At 36.6% G+C, this 25,384-nt stretch overlaps 1 protein-coding gene across 1 annotated transcript in view; it reads left to right on the top strand.

Annotated features, from left to right (window-relative positions):
• Nucleotides 1-24,615, top strand: part of lpcat1 (lysophosphatidylcholine acyltransferase 1) — a 34,915-nt gene extending 10,300 nt beyond the window's left edge. Inside the window, exons 2-14 of the mRNA XM_073858115.1 lie at nt 3,774-3,909; nt 5,358-5,572; nt 7,415-7,527; nt 7,655-7,715; nt 11,582-11,640; nt 12,077-12,111; nt 12,748-12,802; nt 12,889-12,971; nt 18,080-18,205; nt 18,734-18,887; nt 18,979-19,074; nt 22,942-23,080; nt 23,906-24,615. Of these exons, the coding sequence (XP_073714216.1) occupies nt 3,774-3,909; nt 5,358-5,572; nt 7,415-7,527; nt 7,655-7,715; nt 11,582-11,640; nt 12,077-12,111; nt 12,748-12,802; nt 12,889-12,971; nt 18,080-18,205; nt 18,734-18,887; nt 18,979-19,074; nt 22,942-23,080; nt 23,906-24,087 (1,454 nt within the window). The 3' untranslated portion in view covers nt 24,088-24,615. The remainder of the gene's footprint in view (nt 1-3,773; nt 3,910-5,357; nt 5,573-7,414; nt 7,528-7,654; nt 7,716-11,581; nt 11,641-12,076; nt 12,112-12,747; nt 12,803-12,888; nt 12,972-18,079; nt 18,206-18,733; nt 18,888-18,978; nt 19,075-22,941; nt 23,081-23,905) is intronic.
• The last annotated feature ends 769 nt before the right edge of the window (nt 24,616-25,384 follow it).

The following is a 25,384-nucleotide window of genomic DNA, read 5'->3' as shown; positions in this document are numbered from 1 at the left end:
GAACTACAACATGCTTTAGTGGTTTCATCTTTAATATTGTATAGAAAGCCCATATCAAGTGGCATTAGACTACCGTTGTGGGACAAATGAGAGATGTCGATAATATCAGTTAACATGGTTCTTTGACATTTGTTTCCTGCTTCTTTCCTGTTTCCTCTTCTCTGTTTTCCTTGATGTGGTGGTCTTGTTTTCCAAGGCAGCATAATGTCTTTGTGTTTTGTCCTAATGGCTCTTTTAATCCAAGGTGAGGTTTCCCACAAAGTGTTTATATTATGCAAGGGCTAGGCCTTCGTTATATTAGGATATTTAAAGCCACAATATACAAGATTTTTTAATAAAATGTCCTAAACCACTTGCACAGTGTGATATGTACTTACATTATCTCACAGTTTAGATATAAGAGATATAGAGATAAGAAATCGCTAAATGTTACACTGAGATAAAACGAAATAAATAAACATTTCATTTACTTTAGGTTAACAGATCAGTTTAGCCGCCTTGTTGTCCGTTTTTACAGTAATCAAATGCTTCTAACATCATATTCTCCTCATGGAAATCACTCCAAGTTACTAAATGAAGAAAGAGAAAAAATAAACTGAAAACAATGTTAGTCTCTTGGGTAAAAACTAAATGTTATTTTTTTTAATAACTTGAGTTTGTGCTTTTTGCACAAGAGCAAGCGGGTACTCGTGAAGTGCGAGCCGGGAGATCAGAAGCGCATGCAGAGGAGCGCACGCATATCAGACGTGCACACTAGAGGAATAATAGTTTTAATTATGCTTTCACTTCATTTCACTTGTTATGTGAGGATTGTAATGACTGACAAGATGACGCCAAATTAAATATAATTACTTAACTAAATTTGAGAGAATGCAAAAAGATTAACAAAATTTTTTTTCCTCCCTAAGATAACCCTATAGGCAAGGCGGAGATACATTTTGGTAGCCCCACAAGAATTCACAATAGCCCCGGGATGTCGGGCTAGCAATTTTGCAAGCCCTGGCCGTTTAGTGTAAAGATCAGCTTATTTACATTTAAAAGGACATGTTTTCGCTCACACCTACAAAGTGGCAATTTTAACATGCTATAATAAATTATCTATATGATATTTTAAACTAAAACTTCACATACGTACTCTGGGGACACTTTTCGGTACTTTATCATCTTGAAGTCTTGTCCCTTTTAAATAATACAGTGAATGTGTAAAAAACCTTGAGCATGCAAAGTGAAACTGAGATGCCACAATAATTAGCCTAGTAGTGAGAAAAAGTGTTGGCCGCCTTCCTGATTTTTTTAATGCATGTTTGTCACGCTTTAATGTAATTATCATACAAATTTAAATATAAATCTAAGATAACACAAGTAAACAAACATGCAGTTTTTAAATAAAGGCTTTTATTATGAGGGGAAAACAAAATCCAAACACACATGGCCCTGTGTGGAAAAAGTGCTTGCCCTCTAAACCTAATAACTGGTTGGGCCAGCGTTTGTGATAACTTAATAATTCTGTTACAGCACTGTGGAGGAATTTTGGTACACTCATATTTGCAGAATTGTTATAATTCAGCCACATTGTATGTTTTTCAAGCATGAACCTCCTTTTTAAAGTCATGCCACAGTATCTTAATAGGATTGAGGTCGGGACTTTGACTAGGCCACCCCAAAGTCTTCATTTTGTTTTTTCAGCCATTCAGAGGTGGACTTGCTGGTGTGTTTTGGATCATTGTTCTGCTGCAGAACAGGTTCGCTTCAGTTTGAGGTCACGAACAGGTGACCGGACATTGTCCTTCAGAATTTTTGCTAAAAACAGGGCTCAACATAAAGGACTACCCGGTGGCCCTAGGCAAGCGTGAGAGACGTTCGGACCAGTTAAAAGTATTGTCACTTGCCTGATTGGGCCAGTGCTTCACCCTCAGTCACTAAAATATATTTTTATCAATATATATTATTTAACATCTGGGAAGCAGACATTTACTTGGGTAAAACATGACGAAAGAAACTATGCAATATTTTGCACAATTTGCTGTCAGTTTACAGGTAAAGCAGAAAAGTTGGGAGCCATGTCTGTTGTATACAATTATATTTGACTTTTTGACTTCATCATCACTCTGGAGAGGCTGCGCAGGCTGAGTCAGCTGGCTACTCTCGAAACGCTCTTAAAACTATACGTCACAGTCACATGCCTTCAGCGCCAGCTCAAGTCGGACAAAATTACTAACCGGCATGCAATGCTTCATGTCAGCCGCTGATCGAACTCGAACAAGCCTACTTATGCACTTTTTCACACAGGGCCATATGGGTTTAGATTTAGTTTTCCCTTCATAATAAAAGCCAAACTGCATGTTGTGTTATCTTTTGATTAATATTTTATAATTTTTATATTTTTTATATTTTTGATAATCTGAAACATTAAAGCGTGACAAACATGCAAAAAAAAGAAAATCAGGAAGGGGGCCAATCCTTTTTCACACCACAGAAAAAGCAGTTTAAAAGTTTAAAATTACTTTAATCTAACTCAGTGGTTCTCAAACTTTTTCAGCGTGCGGCCCCCTTTGTGTACAGTGCATTCCTTCGTAGCCCCCGCCAAAGAAAATGTATGAAAAAAAACAGTTCTAAAACTTCACATTTTAATTAAACAAAACTTTAAATTATTCAAAGTAGTGCTGCCTTATTTTTTAGGTTTAATTTCACAGAATTCATGATAAATTAATGTATTTTATAAAATGTCATAAAACCCAGTTTGAGAACCACTGATCTAACTGATCAACAAAAATACAAAGCGATATAATACAACAGATTTCTTAGCATCATTAAAACATATATATATATATATATATATATATATATATATATATTAGTGTATCTACAGTACAGTGTCCTCGCCATGGATTAGCGTGTTGCAGCCAATGTAACACCGTTGGCTTTTTTGTTAGCTTGACTTTCACCTAGTCATTTTAATATTTTAAGTTTTTCAACGATATCTGCATAAAACATTATAAACATAATGATCATCTGCCAACTGTTTCAGACAACATAACAGTATTTTAATATAAAATTATTTGTTTGTGTTCAGTTGAAAAATGTCAAATCCATCTGGGATTGCATGAGTGTGAGATTTTTATATTTGGGTGAACTATTTCTTTAAAAAAGCCCCCATGGTTCGTTAGTCTTCATGGTAAGCATGGTAATCTGACTTAAGCTTTAGATCAGGGGTTTTCAAACCTGTCCTGGAGGACCACTAGTACTGCTCAATTTGCATGTTTCCCTCATTAGACACACCTGGTTTAAATCATCAGCTCATTAGTAGAGACTGCAAGACCTGAACTGGGTGTGTAAGGTAACTGAATGAGGTGTGTCACAAAAGGGAAACATGCAAAATGTGCAATACTAGTGGTCCTCCAGGACAGGTTTGAAAACCCCTGCTTTAGATCATTAAAGCACTAGACCTCTTATATAGACATTAAATCAACGTTCTTTCTCTGAGATCTAGTAATCATTCTGCTGAGAGCAGCTAAACCTGACCCTTCATGACCAACAGTTAACTAGCTGGGTGTAATCCAAATCTCAATGCTTTCCTAGATCTGTCTCGCGCTTTCTCTCAATGTGGTGTCACTGCATATTTCTTTAGCTGTCGAAACACTCCTCCCATATCTATTGAAGCTTCATACCACACGTGCTTCCTGTTTATCGCAACCCAGCAATGTGCAAAAGCTGGATTGACTTGAAACTTGAATTTGGATTTGAAACTGTTAAATTCTGTCTCTTACAGATAGCCGTGATGACTGTGACGCTTCTCCCTGTGCGACTGCTGCTCGCAGCGTTCATGATGCTGTTGGCCTGGCCCTTCGCATTTGTGGCCACCGTCGGCCGTTCTGAGGACGCGGTAGAGCCTCTGTCTTGGTGGAGATGGTGGGTATCAGAGATGTACTCGCAATGCAACTAGATACAGAATTTTGGCCAAAATCTAAGCCAGCATTGCATGTTTCAATCCCAGTATGCATTGCAATGACTTTTTAGGAATTAAAGATTTTTAGCATGACTAAAATGCTAAATACAAATGCACACTCATACAGTCTTTAAAACATACACCAGTTGTAGGTCGAATAAGGATGACTCCCACGCCTCGGCACACAATGAGAAAGACACAGAAGATAATAAAAAAGCTATAAAAAGCTTTTTGTAAAAACTGTCAGGTGATGGTGGAATAGAGCCAATGATTGTTTTAAACGCGTGTGAAGATCTGAATGGTGCGAAACAATCACGGCGTGGGTGTGTCACACATACGACAGAGACACAATACATTGCACTTCTTTTATAACAGTTTAATGTAGAAAAGCGAGCTGGGAATCTAAGGCTTTGCTCAAACCCAAGGGAGTTGCTTTCGCTCATAGCCAAAATGAAAGAGCACCTGTTACATTGCTAAAAACAACATTATTTTGTGTATTTGGTGTATACAATGTGGTTTGTGGTTCAAAAAACACATTAGTTTTCACATACCGTACATTATTGGTGCTCCCCACTGGAACAATCCTTCCTAGAATGCATTGGACTTTCGTTTGCGGGGACGTGGGGCTCACCGAGTGGTCGGGGGTGTTCACTGGTGTGCTCACACAAAAATCGCTGCAAAAGACGCATTCCAACAGGTTTTATCGTAGTTTTTGTCCAACTCCATTGACTTGTATTAGATGTGCTGTGAGGTACGGTATTACTCCGTGCCGGGAACTTTGTTGGTATTCTTGCAATTTGCAAAGGCGGATTAGCGCCACCAACTGGGCTGGAGTGTCTATTATTCAAGCTCTCAACGGAAGAATATACGAGTGTGAGGCGTTTGGAAAAATACATCCACAAGTTTACAACAAATGCTAAAACACCTGTTAGAAAGCATCTTTTGCAATGATTTTTGTGTGAGCATATCAGTGAACACCCCTGACCACTCGGTGAGTTTCACGTCTTTGTAAACGAAAGTTTAATGCATTTAAAGAAGGATTGTTCCAGTGCACCTATGCAGCCATTGTAGGGGTGGGGGTGATACCACAGAAACCGAAAATTCTCGGGCCAGCATCATATGTCCAAATTTCAGTAAAAACCATTCTATTTCATCATAAACAATCTGAAAACAGGGCTTTAAGTGTAAAATACCCAACTTGTCCTTTAACTTGTACTAATAGACACTTACACACCAAACAAAATGTAAAATCGTTAATCGGATAATAGGTGCTCTTTAAACTCATATGTGACCGAATTTAAACGCCGTACATAGATTTCACACATCACAAAAACTGATCAGCATGAGATGCATGTGATTCCTTGCATTTGAAAGGTGAACTCATCTGTTCTTCTCATTTATTTGTGTTTAGGTTAGTGGATTTGGCCTTGAAGGCCATCATGAGGGCCATGTGGTTTTCCGGAGGGTTCCACTGGATCCATGTGAAGGGACGGCCGGCTCTACCCAGTGAAGCCCCCATTATTACCGTGGCCCCTCACTCATCCTATTTTGATGCCATCCCTGTTACCATGACGATGGCATCTGTAGTGATGAAAACGGAGAGCAAAGACATTCCAGTGTGGGGCAGTGAGTATTAATATATACATTTTATCTGTAAGTTGTTTCTGTTTATACACTGCAAAAAAATGATTTTCAAGACAAAAAAGTCTTGTTTTCAGTAAACATATCTAAAAATTCTTAAATTAAGATGCTTTTTTTTGATGAGCAAAACGACCCAAGAAAATAAGTCTAGTTTTTAGACCAAAATCATAAAATGTAAGTGATTTTGTTTATAAAACAGGCAAAAAATCTGCCAATGGGGTAAGCACATTTTTTCTTGAATTTTTCTTTGAATTTAGTGTTTAAGAAAAATGTTAAAGATTTTTTGCTTACCCCATTGGCAGATTTGTTGCCCTTGTTTTATGCACAAAATCCCTTAAAATTTATATTTTTGGTCTGAAAACTAGACTTATTTTCTTGGGTCGTTTTGCTCATCAAAAAAAGCATCTTAATTTAAGAATTTTCAGATTTTTTTACTGAAAACAAGACAAAAATACTAAGAACATTTCTTCTTAAAAATCTTTTTTTTTTTTTTGCAGTGTAGGATTTTGTCATGTGCATCAAATGTGTCTACGGTCAGGTGTTTTTGTAGAATTACAAATATTTGTGTTGCTAAATAGGAAAAATTACAGATATGTTGTTATCAATACTTTATGTATTTCATCTAAAGGCTTTGCCACACTAAATAATTTTTAAAAAATCTTATCAGATATTCAAAATGTAGACCTTGACTGCGTTTGTTATGCTTCCGTTAAGGATGTGACGGTGAGGAAATTTTCCCACCGGTTAATCAACATGGCAACGGGTATCACCGGATGGGGAAGCGTGGGTCAAATAGGTTATGAAAGCCGGTGCAGCCGTGAACATTTTACTTTCACTTTTGAATTAGCTGCAATTTTTTTTAATATGGTGCTTGTGATAAATCGCTTATCAATGCACACGCAGCCGTGTGCCTTTTATTTTCACTTTTGAATTAGCGGCAATGCACTTGTTTAAAAGAAGTGCTTGAAGTGAACCGGTACAGAAATTGAACGTTATTCAAGAATGTTATTTACAGGCTATCGCATCATGCCTAGCTTTCGTCTTTCATCACTTCGCTTTCTATCTGGGTATCGTTTCATGCCATGTGACAGTTTACAGCGTGTGTGTGCATTTGTCCTCGGGCCTCCCCCCACACAAGAGGATTTCTGACCGTTTATGATTTGCGATTGGAGAAGTCTTGATGGCTTAAGACCAAATGAAATCACTCTTAACACACCACACATTAGGAAAATCGGATAAATAATGAGTACAACCACTAAGGTGTTAGGGACTTTACTTCGGATTGTCGTAAGGGGGGATTTTTGTCCAAATTAAACCCAATTATCTTGTAGTGTGCCTTAATACATAGAAATACATGATAGCATTATTCTGCATGGACCCTTATCTGCTTTTTAATAGTTCACTGGGTGCAGCTTAACTTAAAATATTTGCATTCGCAATTGACTGTAGTTTAAATACGACAACACTTATTTCAGTTTTGCCTGTTTGATGTAAACACTTTGAATAAAATATAGCCATAAAAATGTTCATTCATTTTCTTATTCTCATATTTTTCTAGACCTGTATGAATTTCTTTTTCTGATGAACGCAAAAGATGATATTTTGATAAATGATGGTAAGCACACAGCTGCCGTAGCCATTGACTTCCATTGTATTTGTTTCTTCTACTATGGAAGTCAATGGTTCCCATCGGCTGATATTTATGAAAATATCTTCTTTTGTGTTCATCAGAAAAAAGACATTCATACAGGTTTAGAAAAGGATGATGTATTTCTCTGTCGCTGTCTTTTCATGTAAATCTGTTCTCTCATTATTCCCTCTTTTTAGCCCTTGTTAAGTTCATCCGGCCCGTGTTTGTGTCCCGCTCGGATCAGAATTCCAGGAGAAAGACCGTGGAGGAGATCAGACGCAGGGCGTGTTCGGGGGGCGAGTGGCCTCAGGTAAATCACAGCCAATGAACATCTCTGCCTCGCGCACTTCTCTTATTTTAGTATGGCTGTATTTCCATACGGATCTTTTGAAGAAGTGACGCGATGCATTTCTTTTTTGACGGTTGGCTGTTTTCAGATCATGATATTCCCAGAGGGCACATGCACTAACAGATCCAGTCTCATCGCATTTAAGCCTGGTATGTATAAACTCGCGCTCTCTTTCAACACCTGATATCTGCTGTGTCTAAACAAACGCCTCTATGCTCAGTATGCAGTATGTGTGCCAGAGATTGAGATTTGTTAGGGTTTGATTGGGGATGGTCCCTCAAAGATTTGGCCAAATATTTACTCTATTATGTGTGTATTTGTTCTCTCTTTGTTCTCTTTCTAATCTGTGGCTCATCATGGTCTGCAGAGCTGAAATATTTGGTGTCGGCTTCCTCTTCCTGTGTACATTGTGCAGTACAGTGATCTATTCACCCCAAATCCCACCCTCCACTGTTCGTCACTCTTATCGGTTCGGTTCTCTTAATCTCCGCCCCTTTTCTCTTTATGTATTTTCTCTTGTCTGGCCATCTTACTTTTCTCTCCACAACCTTTAATTCACTGTACCAAACAACACCTGCCGCCAGATAACTCTTCAAAACAAAAGCCTGAACTTATGCCAGAGATGGAGTTGAATGGGTGCCAAGATTTCTGGCGTTTTCTAAACCATTCAGTAATGTTTACGCTGCGCTAAGCTTTTTATTCACTTATAATGTACATTGATCTTGATGTTTCCTTTCATTCATTGAATGACTAGAAAGACTTTTTTTTCTAATTGGCTGTCTTATTATATGCACAATATTATGATATTGTGAAGGGTTTGATCTGTTAGGGATGTTGTCGCTCCTCGTGGGGAAGGATGCAAATGAGTTGTGGGTGGTTTGCGTATTTGCATGAGTTTATTTTAGGTCACATCTGTTGTTTATAAATGTCATTTGCAGTCTCATGTCCTTTTCATTTGAAGTATTTAGAAGTGGTAGCAGCAGGTAACTTTTGTTCCTGTAGTGTTCCTGTAACTCCTGTAACTCAATTGAATGAGCATTGTGTTCGCAACGCAAAGGTTGTGGATTCGATTCACAGGAAACACGCATACTGATAAATTTATAGGCTACTTTGAATGCACGGTTAGTCGCTTTGGATGAAAGTGTGCTGTGTGCTAAATGCATACGCCTAAATTCATGATCTTAATGTAATAAGGTGTTGTTTGCAAGCTGAAGAGCATCTCTGCTCACTTTCCCAGAAAGAATCACTATGTCATATATTAGCGCTCCGTTCATCAATTTTGAATAATGAAAAGTTGTGATTTGCAGATTTACTGTGTAGGGAAGAAAATACAAATTGTACCAATTTTTATGGAAATAAAAATTAATTAAAGGAATAGTCTACTCATTTTCAATATTAAACTATGTTATTACCTTAACTAAGAAGAGTTGATACATCCCTCTATCATCTGTGTGCGTGCACGTAAGTGCTGGAGCGCGCTGCGACGCTTCGATAGCATTTAGCTTAATCCCATTCATTCAATGGTACCATTTAGAGATAAAGTTAGAAGTGACCAAACACATCAACGTTTTTCCTATTTAAGACGAGTAGTTGTACGAGCAAGCCCGGTGGTACAAAACAAAACGCAGCGCTCCTCCAAGCGGACCCAAAAGAGGAACTACACTCTATGGCGCAATAGCACTTTTGGGAGTACTTCGACTCAGCGCAGTAACACCCTCCCTCTCCCATTATGAGAGCGAGAAGGGGAGCGGACTTTTCAGGCGAGTAAACGTCTGGCGAACGATGATGGATAGCGCGAAGATTGTTAAAACGGATTATTTCCCACTATTAATTACATTATCTTAAAGGAGTGTAACTACTGTAGCATGTAAATAATGCACATAAATAACGTGAGCAAGAGCGCTCAACAATTAAATCGAATTAACAAGCACGTGAAACCTAGCTAGCAGGTTGCTCAAACAACAAAAATCACCTGCTAACTTACTTAAATTTGCAAGAACTGTAGACTAATACAATAATTAACAGGCTTAAATAAACCCAAAACATAAGTCCACTTACAGTTCTCACAGACACGCATTTTATCAACTGGCTATCCTTCAGACAGTTAATGGACCATTTCAGCCGTGTGGCGCGCGTGCACACTCGCGGTGTGAAGTGCATCCGCGCTATTCTCCTAGATGTTTTATCATCTGGCTTCTAGTTATCCTCCAGACAGTGACGGACCACGTCTTTCTCTCATTTGGCCGTGTGGCCCGAGTGCCCGCTCGCGATGTGAAGCGCGTTCGCACTATTCTCCGAGATACACTTGATGGCCTTTTGTGCAGCGAATTATTATTATTATTATTATTTTATTTTTTATTTTTTTTGGACGACCTAGTTAAGGTTTCCCAGCTTAGGCAGGCCGCCCGAGCTGCAAGGTGCTGTGGGAAACTCTGTATAAATACAATATATGAGTTCCCAAACTAAAAGTATTGAAACCCCAAACAAAAAAGCACATGTAGTATTTATAGACAATAGCTGTGTTTCAATTACAGAGTTGCACAAACTGTGGTGTTGTTTTATAAATGTTAACAAAAACTATGCAAAATGATGCCATTTCCATTAACCGATGATATGCAACTGAAACTTTTTTCTCTTGCAAAAAGTCATTCCAAACATCACGTAGACTGTCATCTTTTACGTCAACTTCGGAACACAGCTTAAGATATTTAGATTTGGTCCGAGAGCTTTCTGGCCCTCCATTGAAGATCTACGTACAGTATACTGTCCATGTTCAGAAAGGTTATAAAAACATCATCAAAGTAGTCCATGTGACATCAGTGGGTCAGTTAGAATGTGTTGAAGCATCGAAAATACATTTTGGTAAAAAAAAAAATTACGACTTTCTTTAGCATTGTCTTCTCTTTCGCATCTGTGGCGAATGCGCGTACGACGCTTCTGACTTGTTATGACATGTTTGCGAAGATTTTTTTCTTCAAACTTACAGCGTGCGTCTCCCTCAGACTGTAAACAAAGCTAAATATTGCGAGCGAACATATTGCGAATACACTTCGTCCCATGTAAACACAATTTTACGATCAAAATATCGCGATTAAGCACATAATCCATAAGCTATAAATAAAGCTATAATCATATTAAAATGTGGCGTATGCAGATTTTACTCGCAATACACGACAATGTAAACACTTCAATCGCATCTATCTTTGTTCACCATGGCACCGAATAACGAAATACATCCATAGGAACGTGTTTGTCATTTATAGGTGCATTGTGTAACTTTTAGAAGGATCTCTGCAATATAATATACATGACTATATTATCAGTGGTGTATTTACATTACAGTTCATTTTATAGGGTCCTTATACACCACTGATAATGCATACACAGTGTTATACACACTGCACCTTTAAAGGTGTGTAGATTTTTAGCAGCATCTAGTGGTGAGACTACTATAGCACACCCCTCCCTTTCAAAACGCATAGAGAAGCTACGGTAATCACCACAGGACAAACATGTTATCGTCTGAGGCAACATAGTGATAAAGCGCACTTTATAAAACAGTTTGTCCATTTAGGGCTTCTGTAGAAACATGGCGGTGCAAAATGGCGACTTACACTGCGGGTACCCTTATATACATGTAGATAAAAACATTCTAAAGTATTAAAAACATTAGTTTATTTTGTTAGGTCTTTATACACCACTAAAACCAAAGATTTATGTATATTATATTGAATTTCTGTCCATAGATCATTTTAAAAATTGACACACTGCACCTTTTAAAGTAATGAAGTAAGATTTTATTAATAATCATTGTTTAGTAATAAAGTTATGAATTAGTTACCCAAGTGCATTAAGAGGTTAATAGATTTCGAGACTGGAGTTCACACCCACACTACCCCACAGGAGTCATATTTCAGTTTCATGTTTAACGTCACACCCAGCTTCAATGGTGGAATGCGGTCACAATACAAGCCCTGCCTCTCTCTCATTCCCATTTCTCTCTCCTCTCCCGCAGGTGCGTTCATCCCCGGAGTTCCCGTACAGCCTGTGGTTTTGCGTTATCCGAATGAGATGGTAAGCCGTCCGCCCGAACAGGGTGTGCTATTACACTGTCAATGTTAAGCCACTCCCACTTCAAGTCCGGAGCAGATTATGTTTCTAATCCAGCTGCCTTTTCACAGCCCATTGACTTGCATATAGAGCAGAACAAACATTTCATCACTTTTGGATCAGTCGAACACATCTTATTGTTTCTTTGTCCGCTCACTTTGTGTATTTGTCTATCTTTACTCATAAATCATACAAACACAGCCAGCGGGTTTTGTTGAGACTCCCACAAACTTAGGTCAGGATTGTAGAGCCAAGGTGACGGTTAAGTCACTTTTGGAGTATGCAGGTCGTTGGTAGGAGTGTCCTTGTTTGGCCTGTTTGTTTAGGTGGATACTGTTAGAGATGTTCGTTTGTGATGCCAAACCTATTCACTGGCCTTCTTTTCTCACTTTTTTAATAGGACACGATCTCATGGACGTGGCAGGGGCCTGGAGCGTGAGTTTATTAGTTCTGTGGGCTCATTCACCTCATTCATTCTGTTTGTTTCTGTGTAATTCAATGACAGTAATGCCAAAAAAGCACTATGTTTCAGCCTGTTGAATCTCACAAAACCTGTCTGGGACATATCTGGGTCATATTACACTCCAAAAAGAGTTAAGATAGTAGTTTGCTTTAATGCGTCAATTTAAATTTGTGAAGTGGAATTAGGGATGAGGGAATTTTTTTATTATTTTTTAAATGCTCCTAATCTCATTTAGAGGGTCAAATATATATGCATCAAACTTTGATTTTAATCTTTGATGTGACCTTACTTAGTCAATATTAAAGATATTAATGTCATATATTCACATAATGTTCTTTACATTATGTAGGATGATTTTATGTCGAAAAAAATAAATCACAAAAATGACCTACCTTTCATGTGCGTAGAGAAATGAAGGGGGGATTTTTATACATTTTCATATTTATTTATTTATTTGGGTGAAATGTGACGGCCAAACCCAGGGACCACTGAACTATCTCACCACACCTGACATCAATCCATCAATGTGGACTGCATGTCATGTCTAAGTGCATGTACGGATCACAGACTGTGAATTAAAAAACAAAATCCCTATTTTTTTCTTTTAGATTTAAGATTTTGTGGCTCACGCTGTGCCAGTTACACAATCCTGTCGAAATAGAGGTGAGAGCTTTGTGAAATACTGATCATATTTGAATGATATTAATACTTTGATGTGAAGTATAAATGAATTAATTTTGTCTGTCCAGTATCTCCCTACATATACACCATCAGAAGAAGAAAAGAGGGATCCTGCACTGTTCGCCAGCAATGTGAGGCGAATCATGGCCAAGTGAGTGACACCTGCATTGAGAGATGTGTGCAGATCTTTCAGATCTGCATTTAAAGAGTCCCCATGAAATCAAAACTGTCAATTTCTTTTTTTTATTAAATTCAATATTCATTATAAACAATTTATCCATCTGGGTCATCATTATTTTAAAAAATGTAAAAATATTTAGTCAAAATCTGAAAATGTACTCCCGCCCTCTTGTGGCGATCATTCTCTGATGACATCAGCTTGATGGTTTGGGCGGAGCATCTGTTAACCCCGCCCTTTCAACTACAGTCTCCTGTCAGTCTTCCCATACCTGAATGAAACCCATTTTCTATATCCAATCAATTCACGGTGGAAAGCACAAGCCACACCACTTTCCTTGTGATATTCGCTTTCCGTACACTCGGAAATTGCAACTTCCTGTTCATGGGGACTTAAAGTGAAAGTTCACCCAAAAATGTAAATTCTGTCATTATTTAATCCCCCTCAAGTTGTTACAGACCTGTATGAATTTTTTTTGTTTTGCTGAACACAAAGGAAGATATTTGTAATCAGGCAGGAAACAGGGGCACCATTGACATCCATTGTAGGAAGGAAATATACTATGGGTATGGAAGTCAATGGTGCTCAAAAAAAATAATGCTCAAAATATCTTCTGTAAAATTATACAGGTTTGTAACAACTTGACAGTGAGTAAATGAAGAAAGAATTATAATTTTTGGGTGAACTTTCTTTTCATCAAAAATATTGATACAGCTAACTATCGTGATACTTTTTTCCACGATAGTGTATCAATATTTCAGTTTCTACTATTGATATTTTAAAGTCATTAATAATCCCACTGTGTGCGTCAAACGACCTCCTCCACCGCTGCTGCTGTTTTTGTCGCTGTCCAGTTGTCTGTTATATATGGCCAATGTCTCAGAAGTTAGCGGGAGTGAAAAAATGGCAGAAAATTTAAAAACACCTGCAGCTTTCGTGTGGACGCACTTTTCTTTACAGCTCTATTTTTTTACATTTTTGATTAAAAAAAAGAAAGCATTGCAATGTATCGTAACATGCATTGCATTGTACCGCACCGCATCGCGATACATTGCACCATGACACATGTATCGTGATAAGTACCGTATCGTGAGGCCCTTGCCAATACCAAGCCCTCCTCTTCAAGAGGCACAAAATTTTCACTAGTTTACTCTCATGCTTTATCGTCATTATTAAATTTCTTGTAGGGCTATCAAAAGATTAATTGCGATTAATTGCATGCAAAATAAAAGTTAATGTTTGCATAATGTATTTGTGTGTGCATTGTGTGTAATAATTATTATGTATATACAAATACAGACATACATGTATACATCTAAGAAAATCTTTATTTATGTATTATATATTTGTTTAATTTTATATATATGCTTTTGAAAGGGTGGGGTGAGCCATACTGCTCTCACCACTAGATGCTGCTTAAAATCTACACACATTTAAAGGTGCAGTGTGTATAATACTGTATATGTATTATCAGTGATGTATAAAGACCTTACAAAATGAACTGTACAATACCTAAGTACCTTAGAATTTTTATTTACATACATGCAGGTCCCCTTATATGGAAAGTCGCCATTTTTCTACAATAGCCGGACAAACTGCTACAGAGCAGTCAATTATTTTTTTTTTAGAGGCAGCTTGCATTGACACTACGTTTAATACGGACTAAGAAAAACAACTGGTTGTCCCTGACTTTGCAAACGGGGAGAAAAGTTTGCTGTATATGTATATATTTTAAAAATCTCTTATATTTATACTAGGGCTGTGTATCGCCAACAATTTCCCGATACGATACGTATCCCGATACAAGGGCCCCGATACGATGCGCATCACGATACAAGACTATTTTGAATTACATTTTTGTTCAGAATTAAGTAACATTATTACTATTATTGTTTAATGTACATTGAATAAGCAGTGTTGTAACAGTTGTCTTTTTGACATTCATTTATTAGCTTTTGGGGTAACTCATAGAAATTCTTAAAATCTAAGAGTTAATACTTAACTTATGTTTTTTAAAAACAGTTTTACAAAGAAAAAGTGTCTTACTCTAGGCATTATATTTGTCTCTCATTTCATTATTCTATATCTATGAATATATGTGTAAACAGACTTAATACTATTTAATAGAAATCAGATTATTAATGTGACAGCTAATAGTTTGAAGTAGCTCTGTATCTCTTCACTAGATGTACACTTTTCACATGCAAACCTTTGTCATGTTTCTTCTCTAATGCGTAGTACTGTTTCGCGACTAATAACTATAGGCTAAGATATCTGCGCTTTCATACTGCACTCATTGATTTTAAATACGCGTGAAAGAGAGAGAGAGAGAACGCGGCTCGCTATGCAGTCACGTGCGCCAGCGAGACAGACACACAAAAGGGCTTTTCACACCTGAAATTGTTAACCCTGGGTTATTCTAAACCCAGGGTTCACGGAATCCGGGGTTATTTTTTTCATGTTTCACACTGTTCAAACTTAACCAGGGGTTAAGAGATAACCCTGGGTATTCATAATTTGACGTTTCACACTGTGCATTCCTAAACCCTGGGTCAGGAGTCTCCAACCCAGTTTCAACACACCTGTCTGTAATTATCAAGCCTTGATTAGCTACTTCAGCTGTGTTTAATTTGAATCATAACATTCTAACCCTGCTTCGTTTCACACTGCATGCGTTTGGCACCACAATGCAGGGTTAACACCACAAATGCGGTGCTAACCCTGCTCCAGAGCAGGGTTTCATAACCCTGGGTAAAAAGCGGTGCTAACACCGCTTTCAAATTACAGGTGTGAAACGCTCCTTAACCCAGGGTTAAAAGCGGGGTTTAGAATGAAGATAACCCAGGGTTAAGCGCAGTGTGAAAACCCCTAGTGTGAAAGTATACCCCGCTACGTTTCTACGTATTCCGTGGGACACATGCGTCCTTTCCATATGGATCACGCATAAGCAGCGATTGGTCACGTTACTTTAAAAAGTGCATCCGAATCGATACGGAAGATGCTGTATCGATGCGCGCATCGTCAGGCGTCCATGACAATGTATCGTCGTATCGATATTTTGAACACAGCACTAATTTATACTATATATAAAAAAAGAAAATAGTATACATAAATAAACATTTTCTTAAATGTATACTATATCTAAAAATATTTTATTTTATATATATTATGCATTTAAGCAAATGTTTATTTATGTATATAATGTTTTATTTATTTATATATAGTATAAATGTAAGAAATATTTTATGTATATATTTTTTACAGCCCTAATTCTTTAGTTTCTTTCACTTAAACTTGTTAATATGAGATGACCGATTCACTAAACCAATCTTGTGTGGTCAACTCATGTCATGGCCATCTAAAAAACAAGTCCAGTTACTTTGTTGCTTGTATCCTTGAGTGGATACAGGTTTTAGGGGTGGTTTCCCGGACAGGGATTGGCTTAATCCAGGACTAGGCCTTAGTTAAATTAGGAAATATAACTAGTTTTAACAAACATGCCTTATTTCTGTATGCATTTTGAGGTAAAACAGAGGGCACTGGTGTATTTCAAGATATGTCAGTGCAAGTTGTTTTCAGTTGGACAGCTCTTAACTCATTCACCGCCAGCCTTTTTGAGAAAAGTTGGCCACCTGCATTTTTGTGATTTTAACAAAAGTTTCACAAAATTCCTTGCAGGAAAAATGATCTTCTATAAATATATAAACATATATCAAATTAAAGAACACACCCTCTGCTTTCAAACAAACAAATAAACAAACAAAATGGGGAAAAAACGTTATATATATATTTACTTTTTCCACTTAATTTAACCACTGAAATATGGATATTTATCTTCAAAAATACAGCATTTTGAGCAAAAAGCTTACAAAATTGCGTTTTTGTAAAGGAATTTATGTTAGAGATCAGACTCAGAATGACTATCAAACATAAAGGCAGTTAAAATCAATCATTAAATCTTTCCGTTTTTGATAAATTTGATTCGCCCAGAAAGGCATATTTATTAGTTAAATATTTACTCATAATTGACAAGATAACTCGTCAATGGCGGTGAATGAGTTAAAAAATTTTTAGTCTAGGACTAGTCTAATCCCTGTCCGGGAAACCACCCCTTAGAGTCACCCCACAACACTGTCATCAGTAATGCATTACCAAAATTCATTCACTTATAAAAGTAGTCTCATCTTCATATCAACAATAAACATCAAGTAGTTAAATCAGTCCTTTTTTACGAATGTTTTTATTGAAATTTTGTCAATTTTGTTATAACAGAACAAACAAAGCATACTAAAAAGGAAAAAAGAACAAGAGTTCAGGCAGACCTTAAAATGCAAAATTCTCAAATCAATTGTCAATAAAATAAATAGGTTATAAGGGAAGATGTATCAGCATTCCCAGTAATAGGCTTCTCATTATGAGCTATTACATCAGCTTTCAAGAAAAATATAAGCAATCGTCCAAAGTGAGAGAAATATAGTCCAAATAGGGTGTCCATATCCGTTTAAATACATCTGTAGAAGAATGTATACATGTCAAAAATGTTATTGGGATGAGTTCTTTAAAGGAGTCTTCTCACTTATCCAGAACATAAAAATTTTCTTTCTTGCAGCGATAGATAAAATACCAAAAAGTCTTTTTATGATATTCATTCAAAACAATACCAGCTGGCAGACATAGAATAAACAAGCAAGGATCACATCAATTGTCATTCCCAAAATATTGCCAATGTGATCTGCAATTTTCTTTCAGAACAACTACATTTTGTGACAAGACCACATACAGTGAATATAATTACCAACTGATATTTTGCATTTTGACAATTAGGGTCCTGATATAAGGAGTGATATGTAGACGACATATTATTTTGAATTTAATAGCATGTGCTCTGATACACACTGATATTCTTTTAGCCTGATCCCAGACTAAATCCCAATCATCCCTGGAAATATTTCCTACAAAATCATTTTCCTACATCTAAGATTATCCGTGTCCCCTGGGAGAGTCAAACTTAGTGTAACGTAAATATATGAGATCTTTTTTGTCTCGATCAGTCCTTTTTTTGTCTGTGTGTGTTTTTGTAGAGCACTGGGGTTGCCCATCATCGATTACTCTTTTGAGGACTGCAAGCTTGCTATGGCCAAAGGCCCTCTGCGTTTACCCAGACACACCTGCTTGCTGGAGTTTGCCAGACTGGTGCGCTGTTTAGGGTGAGTACAGAGTACAGCCGGCTCTCTAAACACGTGTATTTGTCTTCAAACCAGCGCTGTAGAGGTCATCAAATATGATCTACTGTATAAAAAATTTTTTAGCTTGAAAGGTATGTTGCTCTGTTAACAACGAATGACGTTTTGGTGACGAGATCTAGCTTTTGGTCATGGGGAAATTAGTCATCTAACCAGCATATTCATCCCCATCACAGTATTGATCTAGTGAAGCCGAAGCGTAAACGGTCATTACATTCAGTAATGTGAGTGGCACCGTGATGAAAAAATAAACGGAGTCGCTCATAATGAGAGGAAGTGAGGCTTTGTTTGCCGTGGATTTGAATCTGAGGATTGATTGGATACTGATGCTACAACAATGACCATAGCACCCTCTAGTGTTCATTTAGCTCAGTTGAAGGATCATTGCATTAGCAGCACAAACATGTTGATAAAATGTATGGATTTAATGCACTGTAAGTCGCTTAAATCTAACGAACGCATAAATGCAATACATTGGGCTTTACGTTGCAGACTGAAGACAGGGGTCACAGATCAAGTCTTGCACGAGGAAGCCATCAAGGTCCATCAGATGCCCAAAAGCAAACTTGACGTGGAGGCTTTTGGCCGGTATCTCAACCAACCCATGACAAAAGCAGTCCAAGACATCTTTTCACTGTTTGAAGAGGTTACTTGTTTTGCTTAAACCTAATAATTAGGTCATGCTATACTCTTTGTTGTTGTTTACATGATTTTTATATGGATTGTGTGTTTTTTAGAATGGGGTGATGGATGTGAAAGAGTATGTCATCGCTTTGTCTGTGGTCTGCAGACCTTTCAGATATCTGGAGACCATTAAACTGGCCTTCATGATGAGTCTCTAATAGTTTCTCACAGGCAAATTAACCCCAAAAACTTTTTTTTGTCAAAGATTTTTGTCAAATGTAATAAAAAATAACAGTTGCTTAATTTAAGCCACACTGTGGGCTTACATTATAATGTAATGATTATAAAACTTTATTTCATTACTTCATCCATCAACGTCATTTATGAGTCCTGCCGGATCGATTTCTATCAACAAGGTGAAGGTGAAGACTACAATTCCCATCGTTTAACGCTCTTTTACAGCGTCATTAAGCAATGATACTGTTGTTGTTTAGTGACCTCTAGTGGTGAAAATTACATATAGTATAAAGTGTATACTATAAACCAGTGCATGCATACCACAGGGGTTATGTGAAGAGTTTCCAGGGGGTACGCGAAAAGATTTAGATTTTGCTTTGATCTCATTTACTTTTAATACATTTAATAATACATTTTAATAAATTGTCCAGTCATTGACCTAAGATTGATTTTTGTGAGGAAAGCATTGTAAAAAGGACTACTTTAAATGTAATTTTAATCTTATCATTAATATTATTAGCCGTTAATGCGCTGCATGCTCCAAAACACAATGTCCAACTCAAGAACGATCTGACTATTTTCAATGAACCTGAATAGTTTCAAAAGACACAAAGTTCATTAACCATACGTTTAAATAATGATATTCATTCCCGCTGCCATTGCATTTTCAAATGACACACAAAAAAAATTTGCATTGTTTTTGGCTAACATATTTTGTCCCATTTGGTGTCTTTTGTATTTATAGTGAATGTCTTAAAACATTTTGTTTCTCTTTATATTTTGAACAGAATAATTTGTTATTTTTGCACATCAGTAACTTAAATTAAGATTTTAGTAAATTTAGAGATTTAGGAAGGACGTGAGAGCTCAATTCCAAACAAGCGCCAGAGTGGAAAATTTGCGTGTGATTTACTACAAAGGCACAAATAAAATACACAGACACAATATTGACACAAGCACATTTCCATAATGACCATTGCAATCTATAAGAGCAGCGCACATTAGTACAGGGTCGCAAATAAGAGACCTCAGCAGGACATCGCAATGAAAATGCGGACTGTGGAGTGTGAAATTCCAGCTAAGGGAAAGTACATTAAGAAGAACCGGATGACGAAAGATGAAGGATAAAAGAAGTTTTGAAACACCTGATTTGACTCCTCCTCCTCTTTTCTCCAGCAAATTAAACATAGCATGGCAAACTATATTTTTTAAAAAAGTAGGCTATGTTCCTCTGGCAAAATTGAATACTCTCCTCCCATTAATGTTGCTTCTAAAAGAAAAAACTTCTATAAATGCAAATGCAAGAAGGTCACAAAAATAACACCTTTTCAGATTTAAATATCTACTGCGTGTCTTTAGTAAGTTTTTAACGTAAGTATTTAACGCCAAAATGATGGTTTGCGCAAGCTGTTAGTAAATCTGGCCCTTAAAGGGGTCATATGATGAATTTGTTTTAATTTGTAAAATAAGTCTTTGGCGTTCCCAGAGTCTATATGTGAAGTTTCATCTCAAAGCACCCTAAAGATATTTAATTATAGCATGTCAAAATTGCCATTTTGTAGGCCTGAGCAAAAATGTGCAGTTTTTGGGTATGTCATTTAAAATGCAAATGAGCTGATAAAATGCAAACATCGATCGCAATGATGGTGGTTTATTGAAATAAACATGCTTCATCAGTCAGTGATTTTTACTTTAATGTTTAAAATGTATTAATTAATTAATATTATTTGTCTTTAAAACACAACTTTGGTTTAGTTTCGATGAAGGGGTACTTGAGCCTTACTGATAGGGCTGTGGGGGTACTTAAGGCTAAAAAGGTTGCTATAAACCACATGCTATTTACTAGGGCTGTGTCTCAGTCACCTCTTTTGTTTACTAGTCAGGGCACTGATCGGGGAGTTTTAACTCATTCACCGCCAGCCTTTTTGAGAAAAGTTGCCCACCTGCATTTTTGTGATTTTAACAAAATTTTCACAAAATTCCTTGCAGGAAAAATCATTTTCTATAAATATATAAACATACAAATTATATCAAATTAAAGAACACACCCTCTGCTTTCAAACAAACAATAAACAAACAAAATGGGGAAAAAACGTTTCATTATATATTTACTTTTTCTACTTAATTTAACCACTGAAATATGGACATTTCTCTTCAAAAATACAAAATTTTGAGCAAAAAGCTTAAAAAAATTGTGTTTTTGTAAAGGAATTTATGTTAGAGATCAGACTCAGAATGACTATCAAACATAAAGGCAGTTAAAATAAAACATAAACTCTTTTTAACTTCCGTTTTTGATAAATTCGATTTGGCGCCATCTGGTGTATAAAAGCGGTATTACACTTTCACTTTGAAAATCGTCCAAAAAGGCATATTTATTAGTTAAATATGAACTCATAAATGACGAGATAACTCGTCAATGGCGGGGAATGAGTTAATGGCTGTCTCAATCGCAAAATCCTTCCAGTGCACTGGAACATACATCCCCTAAAAATTCCCACAATGCAACGCAAAAACCAGTGAGCATCGATGGTCCCCTTACCGGAAATCATGTGACATTTTTGAATCGTGCGAGCCGTCTCAATAAACTTCATAAAATGCGACATAAAGACAAACGTTTGTTGTAGTTTCAATATAAAAAAAACATTGCTGGAGGGACCCCAATCTAGATAATAATTACTATATAATAATATGGTAACACTTTACAATAAGGTTCATTAGTTAACATTAGTTAACTACATTAATTAACATGAACTAATAATGAACGGCACTTATACAGCATTTATTCATCTTTGTTAATGTTAATTTCAACAATTACTAATACTTTTATTAAAATTTTTTTAACATTAGTTAATGCACTGTGAACTAACATGAACAAGCAAATAAAGCTTTATTTCTATTAACTAACATTAACAAAGATTAATAAATACTGTAACAAATGTATTGCTCATGGTTTGTTCATGTTAGTTAATACATTAACTAAAGTTAACTAATGAACCTTATTGTAAAGTGTTACCAATAATATTTAAATGTAATATTCCTCCAAATGTATGCAGGGATATGTAAAAAAAATAATGAAAATGTTTTTTAAAATATAATTTAACACATGTTTAAAAATTAAGTCAGAGAGATGTTGGTGTTGCCACGTCACAGGAAAATAAGTGAACAGTGTCCCAATGTGAAGTGAGCTATAGGGTCCTTACCAGTGCCCGAACCTGTGTACACGATATACTGATTCACCACCTCGGGAGTGGACTAAGACAGCCTATGGCTGCGTCCGAAAACTTAGGCAGTGACTTGTTGCCTCGCTGCCTCAAAGTCAATGACTTCGGAGGCATGAAGGCAGCTAAGAGAGACTTTTTCGGACACACTTCAAAGGCAGCGTGTTTGAAATGTAAAGAGAGAGCGCATTTGTGACAAGTAATCACATATTTGAACTCTACAATACTAATTACTCGCTAGAAATGCAATTAAAAGATGTAAAAAGTGAAAATACACATTTATTTACACTAAATTTGTGCTCCAGACGCTTTCTTGGCTGCCATTTTATTTTTTTGAACACGACCAGGCTTGACCAATCACATTCCAAGATCTCAGGAGTCATAAAGTAAACCTAACATTGGATTCATAACATTGGTGAGGTGAAGCAGGGTTGATTTAAAGTATGCAGCAAGGTAGATTTCCAGGAACCGGATTGGTAACCACTGTAATAGATCATAGTAATTCATAAAGTTTCTTTTAATGGTGTTTCCATAATGAATAAATGAATGTTTGATGGCAAAATCAAAATTCTTTCATGGTGAATATTTATTTGTTTATTTATTTCTTCTGTCCAGATGTTTGAAGCACAAGAAGATGGAGCTGTTGTTGAAGATGAGTTGGCCACAATTTTGAAAACGGCTCTGGGGGTCGGTGATCTGGCTGTTAGTGACCTCTTCAGAGCCATAGATTGTAAAGACAAAGGAAAAGTCACATATGGTAGGACGTTTAGCATTGTTTTACATGTACTGTACCTGTGTTTGATTGTTCTGTCCTTTTACGCATCCTTTAGCTTAACCCAAATGTCCACATGCCCATTCACTATTCACGTCAAGAAACAAATGATGTTAGCAATGCATACATTTTGAGTAAAACATAATATTCAATGTTGTTTATCCATCAGAATTGATATGAAGGCATTTTTGGCTTTTATACTTTCAGGTTTGCTTGCTTCGTAACACCAAACTCTTTAAAGAGGATTCAAACAGTTTCTGACATCTGAAATGTCTTATGGTGAATCGCTTCGGGGGGCCCAGTTTTATACTTTTTTTTAAAACACATTAATTTATCATAACTTCTGTGTAATTAAACCAACATCACTACATTGTATAATTTAATATGTTTAATATGGCTCCCCTTGTGATGTCAGAAGGGGATAATACTGCTTCTTAATCTGCACTATCCAACCACGGCACTGCCATTTAGTGCAGAGAGCGAATAATTGACAGCAAAATTGAGTTTCAATTTCAACATACCACTATAATGGTGATTAGTGTTTGCATTTTATCAGCTCATTTGCATTTAAAAGGACACACCCAAAGTGGCACATTTTTTCTTGCACCTACAAAGTGTCAATTTTAACATGTTATAATAAATCATCCATATGGTGTTTTGAGCTGAAATTTCACAAACATACTCTGGGGACACCAAAGATTTATTTGACATCTAAAATAAAGTCTTGTGAAATGTCCCCTTTATTGCACCGTTATGGTACAGTCCACTGCAAACTCCTAATAAGTTTATTTGTCATATTGTTTGTGGCAGATGATTTCTGTGGATTTATGGAGAAATGCCCTGATTTTGTGGAGCAGTACCACTGTCTCCAGGACTCAGAATCACAACACTTTCCATCAGAGTCTCAACCTTCAACCAACGGCTTCTGTTGTGACTTCAGCCCCAGTGATTTAAACCTTCACAGTACTGAACATGGCAAGAAAAAAGACTGAAAACCTCTAACACTACAACCTGTCACTCTCAGTATCTCTGTGTGTGTGAAAGAGAGACATGATGAAGGATGATATTTTAAAGCCGAGTCTAAATTTGCATCTGGGAACATCACCTCTGGGATTTTTTAGAGGTCTATTGAAAATCCTTGAATAATTTATTTCTTGCATAGCTTTAGTTTATCTTCAAAGCCGTTCTTTTTCTAAAAGAAATGGAAACAAAACCTATAACCTGAGTTTTGATATCTATTTTTTTTTTTTTTTTTTGAGAGAGGGTTTTAACAGTGTCAGTTTAAAACATAAGCATGCAGTTTGTAGATAACAGACTGTCTTGGCTTGTTCATCAGAGGTAAACTGATGCTAACAGATGATGTTGTATGTACCGTTGTGTATTTTACAAATGGAATAGTTTTAAGAACATTCGAGTAAGATTCTGGTTGACTTCTTTATAAAAATATTTTCATCAATACGACTTTTTTACAGGAGACATGAGCAAAGATTTCTTATTAAATTGTTATTGGTTGAAGTTCATTTACTGGATGTTTATTTGACAAAGAGTTTATTAAAAGTGTCAGTGTGAAGCAATATAGTGAAATACGTTGTGTCTTGACGTATGTAGTTGTTTGTTTCTCCACTCATAAAAAAAGAGGTACATTCATACCTGCTTAAAGGAATAGTCTACTCATTTTCAATATTAAAATGTTATTACCTTAACTAAGAATTGTTGATACATCCCTCTATCATCTGTGTGCGTGCACGTAAGCGCTGGAGCGCGCTTCGATAGCATTTAGCTTAGCCCCATTCATTCAATTGTACCATTTAGAGATAAAGTTAGAAGTGACCAAACACATCAACGTTTTTCCTATTTAAGACGAGTAGTTATACGAGCAAGTTTGGTGGTACAAAATAAAACGTAGCGCTTTTCTAAGCGGATTTAAAAGAGGAACTAGATTTTATGGTGTAATAGCACTTTTGAGAGTACTTCAACTCGCCTGAAAAGTCTGCTCCCCTTCTCACTCTCATAATGGGAGAGGGAGGGTGTTACTGCGCCGAGTCGAAGTACTCCCATAAGTGCTATTACGCCATAAAATATAGTTCCTCTTTTAAATCCGCGTAGAAAAGCGCTACGTTTTATTTTGTACCACCAAACTTGCTCGTATAACTTACTCGTCTTAAATAGGAAAAACGTTGATGTGTTTGGTAGAAAAATTAGGAAAATGATGTGTCCATGCCTGATGTTCTCATCCTCCGCAACACTTTTTGAGAACAGTTTAAGCACACATACAGAATTTTAATAAAG

The sequence above is a fragment of the Misgurnus anguillicaudatus genome, chromosome 20 (genome assembly GCF_027580225.2).
Source record: "Misgurnus anguillicaudatus chromosome 20, ASM2758022v2, whole genome shotgun sequence".
NCBI lineage: Eukaryota > Metazoa > Chordata > Actinopteri > Cypriniformes > Cobitidae > Misgurnus > Misgurnus anguillicaudatus.
The sequence above is the reverse complement of the archived record's forward strand: the minus strand, read 5'-3'. Positions and strand labels throughout refer to the sequence as shown.